Source organism: Lolium rigidum, chromosome 5 (assembly GCF_022539505.1).
Source record: "Lolium rigidum isolate FL_2022 chromosome 5, APGP_CSIRO_Lrig_0.1, whole genome shotgun sequence".
Taxonomy (NCBI): Eukaryota; Viridiplantae; Streptophyta; class Magnoliopsida; order Poales; family Poaceae; genus Lolium; species Lolium rigidum.
Window position 1 is genome coordinate 64637608 of NC_061512.1, and position 20836 is coordinate 64658443.

Consider the following 20836-nt stretch of genomic DNA (forward strand, 5'->3'; position numbering starts at 1 on the left):
GGGGGCTCCTCGGCAATGCCCACCATGAGGGGCTTAGGGTTGACGGGATCCTGCAGGTTAGCATGATACATCAAATACCAAACGAACAAAAGGCGTGATTTACCCAGGTTCGGGGCCCTCGATGAGGTAAAGCCCTTGCTCCTTCTTGTCTGATCTTGATTTATTGATGAAAAAGGTTACAATGGGGAAGCCGATAGAGCTGCGTTGTGGTGATCTCGCCGGTAGGTAAGGTTTCTAGGGTTTGGTGTATGCGGGATTGTGTAGGTTGAATCGATGTCCTCCGGCAAGCCCTCTCCCGGCATTTATATAGGAGGCCAGGTCTCGAGAGTCCTACACGAATTCAACTATGTTACAGTAAGATCTAGTCTATCCTTTCCTTATTCGACGTTTCCTTTCCTTGTCCATCTAGAATCCGTCTCCTTCTAGGTTTCCTCCGTTGCAACCGACGTACTGGTCCATCTTGGGCTGCGGTGATTCTCATGGGCCCCTTGTTGGGCCAAAAGAGGTAGGACAATGTTGGGTACCCGAAGGGTAATGCCGGCATTTGTTGCCATCCGGGGACATGTTTTGGTCCATGTTGAAGTTAGATGCGGTGAATGTTATGAAAGCCCGTAATTGAGGAATAGTGTATTGGTGGTTTGTGTATTTGTTGCGGTGAAGATTGGCTTGGTGTTTCATTTTTCATAGCAGCGGTATGCAAGTGGGGGGGACAACACATGTAAAGTTCAAAGTTTTACCATTAGGTGAAAATCAAAGGTCTAGCCTTAATTGGTTTTGTCTAGCAACGAACTTCTTAAAGGCATTGTTTTGGGAGCGGAGACTATCTATAGGGTGAAAATCTAAGATCCTCGATCGGGCGACGATGACGCTTGTGCACTATTTTCTTCTTAGAGGAGTCGCTTTCGAAGAACCTGGATTTCAGGTGTTGTCTTGGTGGCGTTTGTGTTGTTGCTCAGCTGCTGCAAAGACCGAAGCACTGTAACGAGACTTTTCTTTTTTTAGTTTTTTTTTCTTCTTTTTGATTGTGTCCATCGGTGCTGCCATTAGGGTATTGCATCATTGCAGAGCCTAGGTGTAATTGGCATCTTTGCAATATTAATAAATTCCCTCTATCAAAAAAATGTGACAAATCATGCCACCTTTACGGTGCCTGAACTTTCAAGCTCATAACAGTATTACGACACATCACACTATACATTTTACAATTTTTTCGAGAAAATACAAAATATTTACATTTCATTGCGTCGATATATACAAGTGGTTTACAAGCCAAAGACTAGGCCGACACCCTCCACTCAGGACAAAACCCTAACTGAAGACCGCGAGACAAATATTGCAACTTATGCCACCAAGCGAACCCTAGTCCACCACGCACACACGACACGACCACACCCAGAATAGAGAATCCAAATCCACAAAGCAGGACAGAATTGGCATCTTCTGTTTCAGAGATGGCGTCGCGGACCGCCGGCCTCGCACTACCGCTAGTGCCAAGGGCCTGGAACTGCCTATCGCCGCTCACATCTACACCGTCAGACATCTATGTCACCTTCGGGCTGATATTCAGATAACGGACAACGTGACCAGAATTTGAAATCAAAATTCAAACTGTTCTGAAAAGCTGCAAAAAAGTCCAATAAGTCATACAGGTTTCATTGTACATTCTCAGAAAGATTTATTTCATTTAAAGAAGTGGTTTATGATTAAATGACTTTAAACATAAACCGAGTGATCCGAAGGAAATAAAACTTTCCGAGAACACGTATGATTTACTAGATTTTTCAATTTTTCTAGGCAGGTATAATTTCGAATTTCATATTTGGATAAACCATAACTGTTAGATTTTGATTGGATGGCAAAACACACAGGTAAGCATCACTAAATCTCCGTCCGTCGCTTTCACGTCAACCCATCTAGAATCTTGCCGCCCTAGAAAAAAGTCACTAGTCAGCACACATGGGAGAAGATTGAAGAACTCGGAAAGCTCCTGACGAGCGCGTCACATGAGGCTTGATCTGAACTCTCTTGCACCTGCACCTATAAATAAAGGAACGCAGCCACTTCCTTGAATCACACACGCACACACACACGAGCATCAGCTACCACGAGTCTGAGAACTTGCCAGCATCCATCAGTGTACACTTACGGTCTGTCAAAATGGTGGCTGATTGTGTGATCACCAACGAATGCGCCCTGGCGGTGTCAGCCGAAAGGATGTGGAAGGTGAGCTGCTCCGGCGAGACCTTGCTCAAGGCCTGCGCGGATTTCTTTGTCGCCGTGAATGTGGAGGGCGATGGTGGCCCTGGCAGCGTCATCACTTCGACGCTCAGCGCCGCGGCAGCCGCTGCCTCAGGTGGTAGCTTCGTAAGGGACCGCGTGGTGGCGCGCGACGACGCGGCGCGGGTGCTAAGGACTGAGGTGCTGGAGGGCGGAAAGGTGAGGAACCAGCTCAAGTTTCTGGTGAACGAGGTGAAGTTCGAGGTGGCTGGGGACGACGCCTGTGTGGCCAAGTTTAGGGTGGAGTACGAGAGGATCGACGGCGACGGTGCGCTGGCACCGGAGGACCAAGCGGTGATTGTTGAGGGTTACCTCGGCATCTTAAAGGCGATTGAGGCCTACCTTGTCACCAACCCTTCCGAATACGCCTAATTCAACACAGAAGAGAAAGATGACGGTGATTATGGAGTCATGGCGAAGAATAAAGAAGTATAAGGGGTTTGATGTTTATTTCAGGGTGTGTTTGAGTATTTTGCTTCAACAAATAATATACATTGCTCGCAAATAAATTACATATATATATATGTATGTGCCTGCATGGTTGGTTATTGAAGATTTCATATGTATGATACCCGTTGTCATCGATTTGAAATAATTAACACAATTATCTCTTTGGAAGTCTAATATTTCAGTGTTTGCTGTCAAATCTTAAATCACAGATTTATTGATGTTAGAGGACTTTAGCCATTATGCCGTTTTTGTATTAAAAAAAGGAAATGAAGCCCCGGGTCGCACACGCGTACGACTCCGGGGCGATCGGCTCTTTCACCTACAAACCAGATTAGGGGCCCTTCCTGGCCACCGCTGCTGGTTGTTATGGCCCCCGGCCGGCAAAGACGGTGTGAGTGAGGATGGCGTTCTCCTAGTTCTCCTCTTCGCGCGGAGTGGAGGAGTAGATGGGACGCGCTGGACTTGGCGCGGCATCCGAGGTATGGAGGGAGTGGCGCGAAGCTCTGCTATTTGTTGCCATTTAGGGACATGTTTTGGTCCATGTTGAAGTTAGATGCGGTGAATATTATGAAAGCCCATAATTGAGGACTAGTATTGGTGGTTTGAGTCTTTGCTGCGGTGAGGATTGGCTTGGTGTTTCAGTTTTCGTAGCAGCGGTATGCAAGTGGGGGCGACAACACACGTGAAGTTTAAAGTTTTACCTTTCATGTGAAAATTAAAGGTCTAGCCTTAATTTGTTTTGTCTAGCAACGGACTTGTTAAAGGCATTATTTTAGGAGCGGTGACTATCTTTAGGGTAAAAATCTAAAATCCTCGATCGGCGACGGTGGCGCTTGTGCACCTGTTTCCTTCTTGAAGGCGTCGCTTTCGAAGAACCTGGATTTCAGGTGTTGTCTTGGTGGTGTTTGTGCTGCTGCAAAGACCGAAGCAGGGACTTTTCTATTTTTAGCTTCTTTTTTCTTCTTTTTAGCTGTGTCCATCGGTGCTGCCAAATTTATTGCATCATTGCAGAGGCTAGATGTAATTGACATCTGCAATATTAATAAATTCCCACTATCGAAAAATGTGACAAATCCTGCCACCTTTACCTCGTTGCCCGGACTTTCAAGCTCGTAACAGTATTACGACACATCACACTATACATTTTACAATTTTTTCGAGAAAATACAAAATCTTTCCATTTCATTGGGTCGATATATACAAGTGGTTTACAAGCTAAAGACTAGGTCGGCACCCTCCACTCAGGACAAAACCATAACTGAAGACCGCGAGACAAATATTGCAACTGATGCCACCAAGCGAACCCTAGTCCACCACGCACACACGACACGACCACCACCAAAAGAGAGAATCCAAATATACAAAGGAGGGCAGAATTAGCACCTTCTGTTTTAGAGATGGTGTCGCGACCGCCGGCCTCGCACTACCGCTAGTGCCAAGGGCCCTAGAACTGCCTATCGCCGCTCACATCTACACCGTCAGACATCTATGTCACCTTCGGGCTGATATTCAGATAACGGACAACGTGACCAGAATTTGAAATCAAAATTCAAACTGTTCTGAAAAGCTGCAAAAAAGTCCAATAAGTCATACAGGTTTCATTGTACATTCTCAGAAAGTTTTATTTCATTTAAAGAAGTGGTTTATGATTAAATGACTTTAAACATAAACCGAGTGATCTGAAGGAAATAAAACTTTCCGAGAACACGTATGATTTACTAGATTTTTCAATTTTTCTAGGCAGGTATAATTTCGAATTTCATATTTGATAAACCATAACTGTTAGATTTTGATTGGATGGCAAAACACACAGGTAAGCATCACTAAATCTCCGTCCGTCGCTTTCACGTCAACCCATCTAGAATCTTGCCGCCCTAGAAAAAAAGTCACTAGTCAGCACACATGGGAGAAGATTGAAGAACTCGGAAAGCTCCTGACGAGCGCGTCACATGAGGCTTGATCTGAACTCTCTTGCACCTGCACCTATAAATAAAGGAACGCAGCCACTTCCTTGAATCACACACGCACACACACACGAGCATCAGCTACCACGAGTCTGAGAACTTGCCAGCATCCATCAGTGTACACTTACGGTTTGTCAAAATGGTGGCTGATTGTGTGATCACCAACGAATGCGCCCTGGCGGTGTCAGCCGAAAGGATGTGGAAGGTGAGCTGCTCCGGCGAGACCTTGCTCAAGGCCTGCGCGGATTTCTTTGTCGCCGTGAATGTGGAGGGCGATGGTGGCCCTGGCAGCGTCATCACTTCGACGCTCAGCGCCGCGGCAGCCGCTGCCTCAGGCGGTAGCTTCGTAAGGGACCGCGTGGTGGCGCGCGACGACGCGGCGCGGGTGCTAAGGACTGAGGTGCTGGAGGGCGGAAAGGTGAGGAACCAGCTCAAGTTTCTGGTGAACGAGGTGAAGTTCGAGGTGGCTGGGGACGACGCCTGTGTGGCCAAGTTTAGGGTGGAGTACGAGAGGATCGACGGCGACGGTGCGCTGGCACCGGAGGACCAAACGGTGATTGTTGAGGGTTACCTCGGCATCTTAAAGGCGATTGAGGCCTACCTTGTCGCCAACCCTTCCGAGTACGCCTAATTCAACATAGAAGAGAAAGATGACGGTGATTATGGAGTCATGGCGAAGAATAAAGAAGTATAAGGGGTTTGATGTTTATTTCAGGGTGTGTTAGAGTGTTTTGCTTCAACAAATAATATACATTGCTCACAAAAAAAATTACATGTATATGTATGTGCATGTATGGTTGGTTTATTGAAGATTTCGTATGCATGATACACGTTATCATCAATTTTAAATAATTAACACATTTATCTCTTTGGAAGTCTAATCCGTGAATATTTCAGTGTTCACTATCAAGTCTTAAGCCACAGATTCGTTGATGTTAGAGGCCTTTAGCCATTATACAGTTTTGGTCAACTTAATTTAATTCCACATGTACCTTTTGGTCCGATCCTGGCTTTATCATTGTACAGTTTCTAGCCTAATTAGAACGAATTTGCGTTTTCTTAGCTGTGCCACGTACTCCTTTTGCAACTGTAGATCCTTAAATTGCTATGTTTGGTCCGCACACTGCCTTATTTTCTTCCTTTTTCTTTTGAGCCTTAAAGTCTGGAGTTACCGGTTGTGTGCCGGTGGATCTCCTTTTTTCCAGGTGCCTTCCTTCTTCTTTAATTTATTTTGGGCAGGTGGGCTACCGGTTAGGCTTCTGGTCTTCTGGTCAACCTTCCACCGCTTAATTAGCCACTGATTAGGATCTAGATATTTCTTTTCTCTATTTCCATCTAGACCTTTCTCATCGAGAGGCATCTGCACAGCCATGTCAAAATAAGAGCCCGTTCCGTCTCCTTCTTCCTCCTGCCCCCAAGCCACCACTCAATTCGAATCCTATCTGGGCTCTCTCCCTTGCCGCCATCTGCCCCTAGCTGGCCTTCTCCATGATTGTTGGCTGTAGCCTGAGCCAGGTGCTCCTCCAATGTTGTGGCCATCGCCTCTGAAGTGGCGCCCTCTGCTTCAAGCTATGAAGGTGCCACCCGTGTAACAATGATGCCGCCCTCTTCAGGTTAGGCGGGCCTCGTCACTACCTTTCCTGTCCACTTCTTCTCCCCTTTCTTACATTTTCTCCCTGAGATGACGAGAGCAAGGGCGTAGATGCAGGCAACATGTGTGCTGATGTGGTCTAACATGGGGTTCTTTTCATTGGAATTCATCTCCTGCCCGCCTATGGTTGGGCCTGATAGTCAAATTCAGTTCTAGGTTTGTTTTTTCCCTTTGCTATTTTGTGTTGGCAGCAGGGTTCATTCCTTCTCCTTTTGTCTAAATATTGTTCTCATGTCCTTTCTTTTGGACGATTTTGTTTGCAGGTTCATAGCTCACTCTCCTATATTTCCACTATAGTTGATCCGCAAATATGGCAGCGGTCAGCCACTTCGTCCTCATCTGATTTGTCCTGCGCTGGGATGGCTCGGCGCCGAGGTAGAGTGTTTTTCCCCCTTTGCTATTTTATGTTGGCAGCAGGGTTCATTCCTTCTCCTTTTATCTAAATATTGTTCTAATGTCCTTTCTTTTGGGCGATTTTGTTTGCAGGTTCACAGCTCACTCTCCCATATTTCCACTATAGTTGATCCGCAAATATGGCCGCGGTCAGCCACTTCGTCCTCATCTGCTTTGTCCTGCGCTGGGATGGCTTGGCGCCGAGGTAGCGATTGACCTGGCCACCCGCCGCCCCTACTTTTTCCGTACTTGGGTCGGTTTTTCTTCATGGCCGCTCCCAATATCTGCTGCTCCGTGGATTGCATCACCCATCTCAGCTGTTCCGTGGATTGCACCAGGTGCTCTTCTTATTCATTTTTTTTTACTTAGTACAAGTTCATTGCTCCTATTTTAGTTTCACTGTTTCTTAATTCTTTGTGTTAGGCCATAATCATCTTTTTCATGCTAGAGTTCAGGCTCATGGTGATCTCAGCAGCCCATATGACAAGAGAGTATTATGGACCTTAGATTTCTCAGGAACATATGAAGCTTTCTCTGCTTGAAAAATGTTGGTTTTCTTGGAATATTGCTTGCCTATTGGCCCACAGGTGGTCATTGCAACAATCAGAAGACAAAAGATAATTATGTTCCAGTAATTTGTACTACCATCAAGAAGCTGAGGTGTGGGAGAGGAAGTTGCCGACTTGGATATTAATTGATCACAAGGGCCCAATCCAAGTACTCATTGTTTAACGGAAAACTATCCTTTTATTTTCCAGATGTGTACTTTTCATCTGTTGACACATTGGTATTGCCGAATGTTATTGGCTACAGATCTTCAGTGCTCTTTTGTGATGGTAACTTTTGTCAGGTGAGATTTGTTGTTGTTTGTCATTCACACTTTTGTTTGCAGTTTTGCACACATATCAGATAATATATTTCTATTTTAATAGAATATTTATGAAAGCTAGGGCACGGCTGGGAATTACTATGGAAGGTACATTAGACATTTGAGATAATTAACGGTCTCTTCTAAAGGATAAAATCCATAGGTGATTCAAACTGAGTTGTAGATTTTAATGTAATGGGGGTATAAGGTCCTTGCCCTATTAATTGGCAAAGAACATATAACAATGTTCAAACAAACTGAGATAGCAGTGTTAATTATCTATATGGTGAAGATAGGAAAATGAAGCCGTATGGGGGTATTGCAATAGAGATAACAGGTCAGAGGTTCTGGGTTGTTTATAATATATAGGAAAAGTATGCCCAGTTTATAGGAAAAGTATGCCTAAATGTCACTTTAAGTAACATAAAAGTATGAGCTTATTTGGATGGTAGAAGGACAGTTCAGCATATCTTGTGCTCCAGTCATTTTTTCCAGGAGCTTCATAGTTATGAAATTGCCAACTAATCTAACTATGCATGATATTAGAAGAAGAAACATTTTTGTAAGTAAGATAGCAAACCATGGAAGATGAAACTATCTCGTGAGTCTTCAGATGAACATAAGCGTTGAGACATGCAGATTGCACCGCATGGAAACTATGTATGTTATACAACTTTTCCTTTGGTCTCAAACAAATATTGATTAGCTGCGTTTTTTGGTACACAACATTGTTACCTTTACTTTCCAATGATTTTGAAGCTAGGCCAATAAGCCAGAAATTCTGACTGTGTGACCTTATTCATACAAATTGGCTCAAGACATTTTGTAGCTCGATTTGAAAGCAGTTATACTATACCTAAAAAATAAGTTTAGATCTCACATATTTTAGCACTCCGTAGGTCTACTTGATTTTTGTATGCAGGCATGCTCTGTTCAGTGTTGCTACTGACGTTATACCAACCATGATGGGCACCTGCATTATTTTTCATTTGTAAGCGAGTTTAAGTGTTGCCTTCCTAACTTACAGATTTAACACACATTTCCTCAGATGGCAAGTGCAGATGTCCACTGCTCGACATATCTATACACGCTGATGCTGTTCTAGATGGAATGCTGCCTGTTTAGTTTGTGATATGGTAAGTTTCTATGGGCGTACTGTTTGATGCACTAATCTTTATTGGTATGTGCAGGCCGAGAATTGATCAACTAAAATCAATTGTAGGGGCGAAATTATGTCATAATAATTTTGGACAGCGGGGATTTTGCTTACCAACTAACTTATATCTACATGCATTGTTTAGTATTTAATTTACGTGTTAAAGTAAATTGCAGGACCAAGATGATACTTAGGCAGCATTCAAGTTCAAGTATCTCCAGAAGATACCTATCATCATCCAGTATTTAAGCTACCTATAAAAGCTGGTACAATTGCAAGGCAGAGAACCCAGTAAAGTCCAAGTATTAACAGTATAGCAGTTACTTTCGAGCTATATTGTTGATAGTAGCTTTTGCTTTCATCAGTGCTTTTTGTTGGCTTATGAGAGTGTAATTAGCTTGCTGAAGACTGACTTTTACTTTGCCTGTCTTCTATTGTTTCTGTTGTAACCATTTAATTGAATAAAAAGCTTCCAGTTCTGTACATTTAAACTTTTAATTTGCTATTTTAGTTTCATCATATTGACATGAGCACAGAGAGCAGAACTAAGCATATACTAATCAAAACGAGAATAAAATCAAAAACATCACAATTACTTTCTCCATCTAAGGAACTGCCACATGTAAAGGAAATTCGCTTCTACCAGAGAGAGGGGGCGGGGAGGTACCAGTTGATGCACGATTATCTCGCGTGTGCTTGCCACTGCTCCACTCCTCTTCGTCCATGAGCGGTGCCAGGTCCCAACCGCCACGCACGCCGGCGAAATCGAACTTCATCTCTTCTACTGTAGTAGTATTATGCGGTTGCATCTGCCACCGCCCGCCTCCTCTTCGTCCACGGGCTCACTCAGTGGCGGAGGACAAACGAAAGTTTTGCTATGGCAAACTAAGGAACAATAGATAAAAAAAGAAGCCAATTTTTGAGTTATAAACTATTCTTGACTCAACCAAGGACCCGTGGCCAAATTAAGCTATGGCAAACGCCACAGCTTGCCAGAATGGCTCCTCCGCCACTGGGCTCACTGGCTGGACCGGCGATGCCAAGATACTCGATCTACACCAGCAGCAAGGAACAGGGCCTCACAGCCACGCATCTCAGCAAAACGAAATTTCTACCTTTCCACTCCACGCCCCCTCTGCTCTGAGCCTGAGGTGCTGGATCTGGAGTGCCGGCAGGGGTTCGTCCCTGCATGCACCAGCAAAGCAGAGCTTCTCAATTTCAACTCTCCGGCCTACTTATTGCCGCTTCTTCTTCTTCTTTTTAACCCCCGATTAATCTCATCTTTGCCTACGGCTACAGCTGCTTGCTCCTTCTCCATTTTTCTCAATGTTTCAGGCTTTCAGCCAGGCATGGTCTCAGGAAAAAAAATGAACGGATACAGAGTTATAGACTACTACCTGAACATAAAGAAAAGCAAAAGAGCAACGTCACGACAGCTCACGTGCAGGCCAGAAATTCTAATATGACCTACGCCGATCAGTCAATTAGACGATTAGAAAGGCCAGGAGCGATCATTGTTGGACCGACGAACGAAATGAAGCACTCAGTTGCTCTCTTCGTTTCTCCTTCGAGCTAATTCTTTCTTTTGGGCAGCATTTCACATAATTCTTCTCTATACACGCCACTACCACCGCTTACTGCGATGTTTACACACCATGCAACCACTCGAGGCATATATAAACTGACTGAATGCCATTTGTGCATTCAGGGCCGACAATAGTTCAGGAATAGAAGACTCAGAGGAAGTTCAACTGGTGATTCAGAGATTCTTTTTTTGCGAAACACAGTACAATCAAAGACACTCATACATACGCGCACACACTCACCCCTATGAACGTACACACGCACACCCTACCCCTATGAGCACCTCCAGAGATTCGCCACCAAGTTACCAAGCTATCAACTTTTTTTAGAGGACCAAGCTACCAATTTACCATTGAAAACATAATTTATAATATAATCAGCCTATATGTCATTTAAGGACCAAATATTTCCGCCCCATCACTGCACTAGATGCTTGCTTAAACATTATGTACGATTATCTCAGCTGTGCTACTCCGCCTAAGAAAACTAAGCCCTATAATGTTCTCATGCTTACGTATAATCAACTTAGCTGTGTACTCTATCTACCCACTGTCATGTTCCTATACTTACGTAATCAAACAACAATAAAGTCCAATCTGATCCATGCCAGCAAACTAACAACACCAACACGGCAGCGTCGCAAAACTTTGTTTTCCTCACTGTTGGCTCTTATATCATCTACTTAAATCACTGTTTAGGAAATACTTAGAATGGTCATACTCTCGACAAGGAAAATAAATAGTCCTCCTTGCCACACATTCCAGACAGTATTCTCCAGATAAACCACTGTGCAGCCTATAACAAAAACACTCCAAATTCGATAGCACTAGCCATTCATGCCAACGAATTAGCGCCACGGGCGCGGCGTGCCGCCGCGCCAATGCTTCCTAGTTATAATGCAAAAGTAGAGCTCCTCCCGTTTCCCCTAAAAAAATGTTAAGAGGGTAAGAAAAGTAAACAATTTGGGCAGGAATCCCTATAAATATTGCATCAGAGTTTCAAATCTGGTATAACACTGAAATCACAGTTGCTACACCCAGAGTTGAGAAGGTTCTTGTAGTCCAGTTGACATGACAGAGCTAAACTGATCTCAGCCAGAAGATTCAGAATGTTCCTTCTGCTGTAATAGCTGAACACTGTTGTGCTAAAATTATGATGGCATTTTCTAATATACTACTAAAATATGTTTAACATCAACTCCAAATGAAAGTGTGCACTGCACAACAATACCTCCTGTTTTTTTTTTTTTTTTGCTTCACTTAGATTCTGAGCTTCTATTTTCCATTCACAAACAATTCTCGAAAATTTGTACTACAAACATTGCAAGCTACACAGTAATAGAAGGGCCCATGACTGCAAAATCAGAGTCAAGAGTGCTAGGCTGAACATCTCAGGGTGAAACTCCAAACTGGACTCAACAATTTTGGTTTTCTTGTTCTCTGTCTAATGGTTTCCTTCCGGAATTCAAACTTGAACAGAAGTTGTTCACGCTGCAGCAGGCATCACAAGAGACTCCCAGAAAATTCCATAGACTCTGAATGACTTCCAACATGACAATATCCAGCCTGCTGCGCCAGTCTGAAATTTCTACCCCTTTTCTTTGGATGAATTGCAATATTATGATTTACTTGAGAGTAGTACCAGTCATATTACACAATTATTATAGCGGTACAAAATACATTCGTTCTGAAATTTCTAGCTTATTTGACAGTCAAACTACAAAATTACAATTGGTAGATATAGCATAGCTCAAATGTTTGTTAAAACCCTGGTAAAGCAGCAGTAGAGCTAAGCTACTTAAGAAACAATTTATCTGAGAATCCCACCACTAACAATACCTGAAAAGTCCATGAAGGAAGTATTCCTTTCATCTGAGTTTCATGTGGATTTCAACCCTTCTAGAATTTAGCTCCACTATTCTAGTCAGCAGCCCCTAGAAAAAAGCCACTAGTCAGCGCGCATAGTAATGTTCAACCATGTCATCTCCTTAGTCCAGGCTATGGATATTGGGTGCAACCGGCGATGGTAGCACGGGATTTTTACAGCGGGTGCGGATGGTGTGCTGACAAACGGTTGACATGCTGATGCAAAGGCGCTTCATATCCTTCTTTCTTTTCGGTGGCTCATTTTTGTTGAGACCCTTTGTGATCCGTGATGTGTAATATTTTGAATGCAGAGGGAGGGGATCCCCCCATTTCGAAAGAAAAAAATATCCTTAGTCCAGGATTCACATGTTAAGGCTTGGCTTTATCTAAATTGGCTTGCACCTATAAAAGTCTCTTTCTTGAATCAAACAATCACACAGCCACGACAACTCGGAGAACTTTCCACCATCGATCTTTGTGCACCGACTGACTGAAAACATGGTTGCCGGCTATTCCATCACCAAGGAATGCGCCCTGGTGGTGTCAGCCGACCGCGATGTGGAAGGTGAGCTGCTCCGGCGAGGCTTTGCTCAATGCCTGCGCGGGTTTCTTTGATGCCGTGAATGTGGAGGGCGATGGAGGCCCTGGAAGCATCACCACTACGATGCTCAGCGTCGCGGCAGCAACGACATCAGATAGTAGCGTGGTAAGGGGCCGCGTGGTGGCACGCGACGACGTGGCGCGAGTGCTGAGGACTGAGGTGCTGGAGAGTGGTAAGGTGAGGAGCTAGCTCAAGTCTCTGTTGAACGAGGTGAAGTTGGAGATGGCTGGGGAGGATGCCTGTGTGCCCATGCCCAAGTTCAGGGTGGAGTACAAGAGGATTGACGGTGACGGTGCGCTGGCACCGGAGGACCAAGCAGTGATTGTTGAGGGTTACCTCGGCATCTTAAAGGCGATCGAGGCCTACCTCATCACCAACCCTTCCGAGTACGCCTAGTTCAACATAGAAGAGAAATATGATGGTGATTATGGAGTCACAGCGAAGAATAAAGAAGCATAAGGTGTTAGATGTTTATTTCAGTGTGTGTGTGAGAGTATTTTGCTTCAAAAAAAACAAACTACATGTATATGTATGTGCCTACATGGTTGGTTTATTGAACGTTTCATATGTATGATACGAGTTGTCATTGGTTTTAAATAATTAACACAATTATTTCTTTGAAAGTAATATGGATTATTATAAGTAGTAATTGTAATCTAAAATAAAAATGGCAGCAAGCAAACATGTAGCAGAACTGGTTGTAAATGGTGTTTCAATGCTTGGAAACAAGGCCTAGGGATCATACTTTCACTAGTGGACACTCTCAACAATGATACCATAATTGAATACATAGATATTATCACTTCACTATGCTACTCTAAACCACTCTTCGGTTTGATAATAAACACTAAGCATTCCTTAAAGTTCGCATTCTCAATCTATGGACACCTCACACTGTCACTTTGAGCATGCAAAGATGGTACTAACTAGTCACCACAATTCATAAGTATTTCTATAAATTAAGCATAAGAAACAAACACGGTGTGCACACTGTCACCTTCACACCGTTGGCAAGGTGTCCCCAGAGATCACATAATAAAACCACTTGAGTAGCACAATAGTTGAAGAATAACATCTACTTATTCAACAAGATTACAAAGCTCATGATCACATAAAGATCATACATGGAGAGATACAAAGACCACATAGCTACCAGTAAAACCCTCAGCCTCGGGGGAGAAATACTCACTCCTCATCATGGGAGTCAACAATGGCGATGAAGATGGTGGTGGAGTCGATGGAGATGGCTCCGGGGGCAAATTCCCCGTCCCGGCAGGGTGCTGGAACAGAGACTTCTATCCCCCGGATCTTATCTTTGGCGGCGGCGGGGCTACAAAACTTTTCGTGGGCGGAGGCTGATTCCTTTATGGTTCACGCGTCGGGAGGCTTCTTATAGGCGGAAGGGCGAAGTCGGTGGAGGCCAGGTGGCCCCAGACCACCCCTAGGCGCGACCAGGGCCTGAGCCGCGCCTAGGTCTGGTCTGGCCACCCTGTGGCGCCTCTTCGCCCTCGTCTTCGTTACGGAAAAATAAGATCTTCGGCTCTTTTTCGTCCAATTCCGAGAATATTTCTTGTACAACTTTCCTGAAATACAAAACAGCATTAAACATGGACGGGCACTGTGGCATCTTGTCAATATGTTAGTGCCGGAAAATGTATAAAAGTGCAACGAAGTGTGAATAAAACATATAGAAATTGGTGTAAAACAAGCATGGAGCATCAAAAATTATAGATACGTTTGCAACGTATCACATTCGCGAATAAAAAGCTGGGGATCGGAGGAGAAACGTTCCATGCTTCGACGGAGTGCAAGGAATCGAATAAAAAACAAACGAATTTGGAGATCCAATGGAGTAGGTTTTGAGTTTGGAGGAGGAAGAGAGAGAGATTATGAAAATTTGGGTTGCATACCTATTTCCCGGCTGAGTCGTCTGACACGCGAGTGCGTGGTACGGGCGCTTTCCGCCCGTAGTAGGTCCAACCGCCTTGGATTAGGTCGGTCGACGCGGTACGGTCGGACGGTATGGTCGGATCCCCTCGTACCGACGCTCGGTAAACTTATAGTATATTTTCGAAGAGCTGATGTGTTCTTCATCGAAGTGGTACGGGCGCATGGTATGGTCGGGCCTGACCGTACCGATGGTCGCCAAAGTTACTGCATGCATTGACGAAACCTTCAACTTTTCTCTTTCGTGGTCGCGGATGCGGTACGGGCACGTGGTACGGTCTGGTACGACCGTATCGATGGTCGTTAAAGTCACTGGAACCTGTGAACATAAAAAATTCTTGTGCAATCTTCACGTGCCTTTATGCATCAACATTACCTCGAAAATGGCTAAGGGAAAACATCAGTATATATCAAGAATGTGCAACCGTTAGCATCGAAAATCATGAATACATTGTTGTTTAACTTCTTCTCCTCTTTTCCAAGGATCTCATGAACACTCTTTATTAAAAACGAAACAAAACAAACAAATAAAACTAAGCATTAAACTTGAATAAAAGCTAGATAGAAAAACTTTATTGAGCATGTGAAAGAACATGTCTATTACCCCATGTGTGGTTTTGGTAATTGATGACAATCCCTATGGACTAACGGTTGCATTGAGAATCAATCTTAGGACATGTCCATAGACATATGATGGTCTCAAGGTTGCTAGATGGAGAAGATCGAGGACAATGAAGAAGACGAATGAAGATGGTGTTGAAGATGAAGAGAATTGAAGACGGCGTAGAAGATGGATGAAGACGGTGGCGTGCGTACAAGATCGAAGAAGACGGTGGCGTGTAAGTTGGAGGAAGACGGTGGCATGTACAATGATGAAGAGGGTGAAGACGGAGCTTGCCGACTCGAGAGGAAGAGGAACACGCAAGGATAAGGTTTGTGCTCGATAGGATAGTAGGTCGCATCATCGAAGAGAGCTCAAACCTTGCATGCATTGCATCGTGTTTGTTAGTTCTTCTTGGTTCTTATCCATGAGATAAGTTAGAGCTTGTGTTCATTCTCATGACAAGCTCTAGCTCATCGGAAACGGATTCCGGATGCATTGCATGTTGCATGTGCAAGGGTGATGATTTTCCCCATATACCATATTGAGAGGTTACACCTCTATGACCATGAGAAAATCATCACTCACTCTTTTGCATGTTTTCACCTTGTGTAGTGGTAGCTCTTGTCGTCCTCTTTCCGGCAAAATTGGTTTCACCTCAATCGGAGTTTCCTAGCTCGAGATATTGCCGTTTTCGTATCGCAGTTTAAAGAAAAAAGGGAAGGGCGGTAGTACCGGTCAGGTACCGGTTCGGTCTCTGTGAGACAATGGATCTGGTCCGGTATTGACCCGGTACCGACCCAGTAGTACCGCTCGAGCGGTAGTACCGCTTGTGGTACCGCTTTGGGCCGATTTTTGACCGTTTTCTGCACAGTTTTGCGCGCGAGCGGTAGTACCGCTTTGACAAGCGGTAATACCGCTCGGCCGCGAATCTGGCCGTTTTTCTGCCTCCAACAACTATATTTTGGGCCCCCTATTTATACCTCTATTCCACCTCCGACCCAAACACTTCTTCCCTTCCATTCTCTCTCCTCCATTGTTGACCTTGAGTTGTTTCTTCCTCCTCTTGATCCCCCCACTATTTCTTGCATATTTTTTGGGGAAAGGAGAGAGGAGATCTAGATCTAGAGATTCACCAATTGAATCCCTCTCCAAGTGAGGCGGTCTTGCTAGATCTAGGTCTTGGAGTTATTTGGTGTTTCTCCTCATATTTGTTCTTCCTCCCTTATTCCCCCAATAGCTTTTGTAGCTTTGTTGGAATTTGGGAGAGAAGAACTTGGGCATCTTAGTGGTGTTCTTAGCCATTGCATTAGGTGCATCGGTTTGGGTTCTCTCCGGGGTTTCGATCTCGTAGAGGGCATGTTGACCTTACTGGTGTTGTTTCCTTAGTGGCCTTGTTGCCTTAGTGGTGTTCTTGTAGCCTTTGTGGCCTTGTAGCCTTTTGTGGCCTTGTCGTCTTTGTGGCGTGGTAGCCTTTGTGGCGTTGTTGCCTTTGTGGAGTGTGTTAGCCTTTGTGGTTTTGGATCCGGTTGTGGCGCGTTGGTGTCTTGGTGGCTTTGTTGCCGGTGTGGCGTGTTGTAGCCTCTTGTGGCCTTGTACTTGAGAGCCTCCGTGTTGTGGAGTTGCCTCAAGCTTGATACTTGGGGTTTTGCCCAAGCTTTTACGGGTTCGGTGACCACCCTCAAGGGTCCCTTAGTGGATCGAGGCTTTCCTCCTTGGAGGAAAGGCTCGAGGAGAATACGGTGGCCCTAGTGGCTCATTGGAGTGCCTCGTGCCTCCACACCGCTCCAACGGAGACGTAGCACCCTTGGGTGTGAACTTCGGGATACATCGTCGTCTCCTCGTGCACCGGTTACTTCTCAACCCAAGCTCCTTTACCTATGCGCTTTACATTGTGATATCTATCATGCTTGATGCTATACCTATCTTGTTATCACATTGTTGCTCATCATGCTAGCATAGGTTGTTGGTGCTCTTAGGCAAACCCCTTGTTGATATGCTTTGAGCTAAACTAGTAAACACTTAGTAGTTTTATTCCGCCTAGTTTAGCTCTCAAGTAGAAGTTTTTATACACCGCCTATTCACCCCCCCCCCTCTAGGCGACGTCCTAGTACATTCAGCATGGGTAGCCTCCCATGAAGCGCTTTTTGGGTTTTCAATAAGCTTTGTAAGGGTACTATTTTGTTTAGCTTGAGCATGCATAAAATTCTTGAAAGTACTTTCAACTGAAGTATTACCATTGCTTGCTCCATTACCGTTGGTGAAGTTATTACTAGGAACTCCTGCATTATTATTATATGATCTAGGAAAATTAGAGCCATAATTTTGACTCTTCCATGCAGAGTTATAAGGATTTCTTGCTATGAAGTCTGTTTCCTCAACTTTAATATTGGTGATGGCATTAACTTGGGTAGTTTCTCTTTACCCTTTAGAATATGTAAAAGCTCATCTGCCTTTGAAGTAAGTGCTTCATTATTACCTTTGGTGATTGCATTCACCTTTCTTGAAGAGGATCTGTCTACATGCCATTGGGCATGGTTACTTTGCATATCATCAAGAAGGCTCCTTGCCAGCTCAACTGGCTTGCTCATGAATGTTCCTCCTTATCAAGCATAGACTTTGACATTGAGTTAAGGGCATTATAAAATAAATGTAGGATTAACCAATCCTCCATTCCATGACTTGGACAGTTCATGGTGGCCTCCTTCATCCTTTCCCATGCAAGCGCTAGTGGCTCGCGGTCTTCTTGTCTAAAACCTGTAATATTACAACTCAGTTGCATAGTCTTTGCTGGTGGTAAAACTTAGTCATAAAGATATTAGTACATTTATCCCATGAATTTATATTGCCCTTAGGAAAAGCTACCAACCATTCTTTTGCTTTTCCTCTCAATGAAAAGGGAAACAAGCGCAATTTAATAGCATTTGGATCAACATCTTTAATGCGCGTCATATCACATATTTCAGTGAATATGTTCAAGTGAATACCTAATTCCTCAGCAACTGAGCCTCCAAATTGGTTCTGATGAACCAAACTTAAAAGATTAGGCTTAATTTCATAGTTCTCCGTTTCAACAGGGTCTGAGTTATGGGTGCACGAATAAAATCATCATTGGAGATAGCATATTCCCGAAGCTTCTTTTCTGCCATAGTAATTATCTTTTTGGGTTTTCAAGTATAAGTAAAATAGTAAAGTAATAACAGTAAATAAAAACTAAAAACTAAAAATAAGATAACTAACAAGGTCTCTAGTAACCTTACCGGAATAGCGAAATTGCTTCCCCGGCAACGGCGCCAGAAAAAATGTTGATACATCCGATCCGCATTATGGATTGTAGTATGGTAAGCTTTTTCCCTAGAAGACCTAGGTTTAATCGAACCTTGGGAAGCACTGCTAAATGGTGTATGAAGGAAACTTCTACAAGACTTTGCTAGTGTATTTTATCTTCAGTTTACCAGACCTATCTAGTTTACTTTTAAGGGGGTTATGTTTAATGATGGAAATAGGCCAGGGTTAAGGTTCCACCTGCAGTTATGCATACATATATATTTATAAAGCTCATATGTGTAACAAATAAAATATAGATAAGAGATTTGTGGGTAGCACATCCGTAAATACCCTTACCCCTAAAGCCAGAGGTGACAATAGCCTAATGGTCCAACCATTATCCTCACAGCCGCAAGCAACAACAGTTATTAAGTAAATACAGACCAAAGCCTTAAGCTAGATGATTATGCTATGATCCCGAATGAATCACTAAACATGTACTGGTACTTTCCCCTTTCTATCACCGAGGTTTCGCGTGTACACGCCGTTATCCACTCATCCCACCTCTTCCCTTGATCCTCTCTAATGACATGGATACCTGCAGATCGTCAAAGACGAGGCAAAGAGACAAGGATACAAGATCACAAAACTCATATTCAATCTTTACACATAAGATTAGATGCACATAGTTGCTGCGAGGATTCACCCCAGCCCGTAGCCCGTGAGGACTACTCACACATAATATTAAGATCAAGATCAAACATATAAATCATTGTGCAGAATACTTAGATTGAAATCACAATATTCTTACAACGGTCATCAATTCTCAAGGAGATCTCTATTACAATGGTGATGACTATGGCTAAGGAGGAGATGGAGGATGGAATGGATGAACTATGGGGATGGATCTCCTTCGGTGTGTTGCAGATGGATCTGGTGGATGGCGGCTCTGCTTGGCGACGAATGGCTCTCCTTTTAGCATCGGTCCCTTCATGACTTTTATAGTGTTTCACCTCGGGAACGCAGCGGCACACGGTACGGGCGGGGCTTGCCCGTACCGATGCCCGTTAAAGAACCCGGAACCACCTTTCCGAGCGTAGTCAACTTTGCCATGCTCCTGACGCGATTTTCTTCAGTAATTGTAAGTTTATTTGCCATTATGACGTGATATCCTGCACGACATCTAAAAATAGATGAGATTGCACATCTTTGCATTGATTAGGCATTAGTGGCAACTTGAGAGGCAAACTTAGTCAATTTCTTTACTTGGCTAGGGGTTTAAACGTGAGAAAATATGGCGTATTTTACAGCCATCAGGGCAAAGTACCCTTATAGCACGGGGGCATCATCTTTGGAGACATACATTGTCTAGACAGACAAGTGGATGGCTTCAGTTGTTGGGCGACGATCTTCACGTGCTTCTCGCGTGGTGACCAAGCTGGAGCGGTGTTGCGTCTACGGCATCAATGACAACGAGTCTGGTGGCGTGGTGCAGAGGGGTCTCGACGCAGGATGATACCTCATCGACTTGCGTAGGTAGGGACGTTATCTAGCACCGTGGCAGCGTCGACAATAGGACTGGCAAGGACTATGAAGATAGCTCAACGGCTCGATGGCGGTGACGACTTCCAGAGCGTGTGCATGAGGTGCACACTCAGGGTATGTTGGAACGGATGTGTGCTCCCAGATCGTTAAAAGGTGACTCGGTGATGCTCCCGGTATTTGTTTGCATTTTTAGAGCATAATGCCCTAATAGCATGGTCTTCCTCCATTGCCGGATTCGCACGTGTTATGTGTTATGATGGCCGGCTTTGGGTTAGTTTAATGTATGCTCTTGTCAGACCTTTGTTAAATAAAATTTAAATAAAGACCGTATACATGTAGAGGCCGGGGTCTCAACCTCCTTTAAAAAAACAAGGATGCTCTAATTCTTCCGATAAACAATAATCGCAAAAGAAAAACATGTACACATTCGCCCTGACTGAATACTGGAATGCTTATGGATCAGGCTTTCAGAGATTGATCACTGAAATAGATTTTAATTTCAGGTTTGTTAAAAGGATATATTCTTCAGTAGCTTAGCTCTACTATTGATTTACTGAGATTTTAACAAAAGTTTGGGGTATGCTATATATCTAACAACTATAAATTTATAGCCTTAGTTGTCATAATATTGGTATCCATCTGTCAAATGGGCTAGAAATTTCAGAAC

At 43.9% G+C, this 20836-nt stretch overlaps 2 protein-coding genes and 1 pseudogene across 2 annotated transcripts; all 3 read left to right on the forward strand.

Annotated features, from left to right (window-relative positions):
- Positions 1 to 2087: 2087 nt before the first annotated feature.
- Positions 2088 to 2727, forward strand: LOC124651427 (major pollen allergen Aln g 1-like). The gene has a single exon (XM_047190527.1). The coding sequence runs from the start codon at positions 2158 to 2160 to the stop codon at positions 2647 to 2649; it is 492 nt and encodes a 163-aa protein (XP_047046483.1). The 5' UTR covers positions 2088 to 2157; the 3' UTR covers positions 2650 to 2727.
- A 2103-nt stretch (positions 2728 to 4830) lies between these two features.
- Positions 4831 to 5322, forward strand: LOC124651624 (major pollen allergen Aln g 1-like). The gene has a single exon (XM_047190675.1). The coding sequence runs from the start codon at positions 4831 to 4833 to the stop codon at positions 5320 to 5322; it is 492 nt and encodes a 163-aa protein (XP_047046631.1).
- Positions 5323 to 12706: 7384 nt separating this feature from the next.
- Positions 12707 to 13205, forward strand: LOC124652082 (annotated as a pseudogene).
- The last annotated feature ends 7631 nt before the right edge of the window (positions 13206 to 20836 follow it).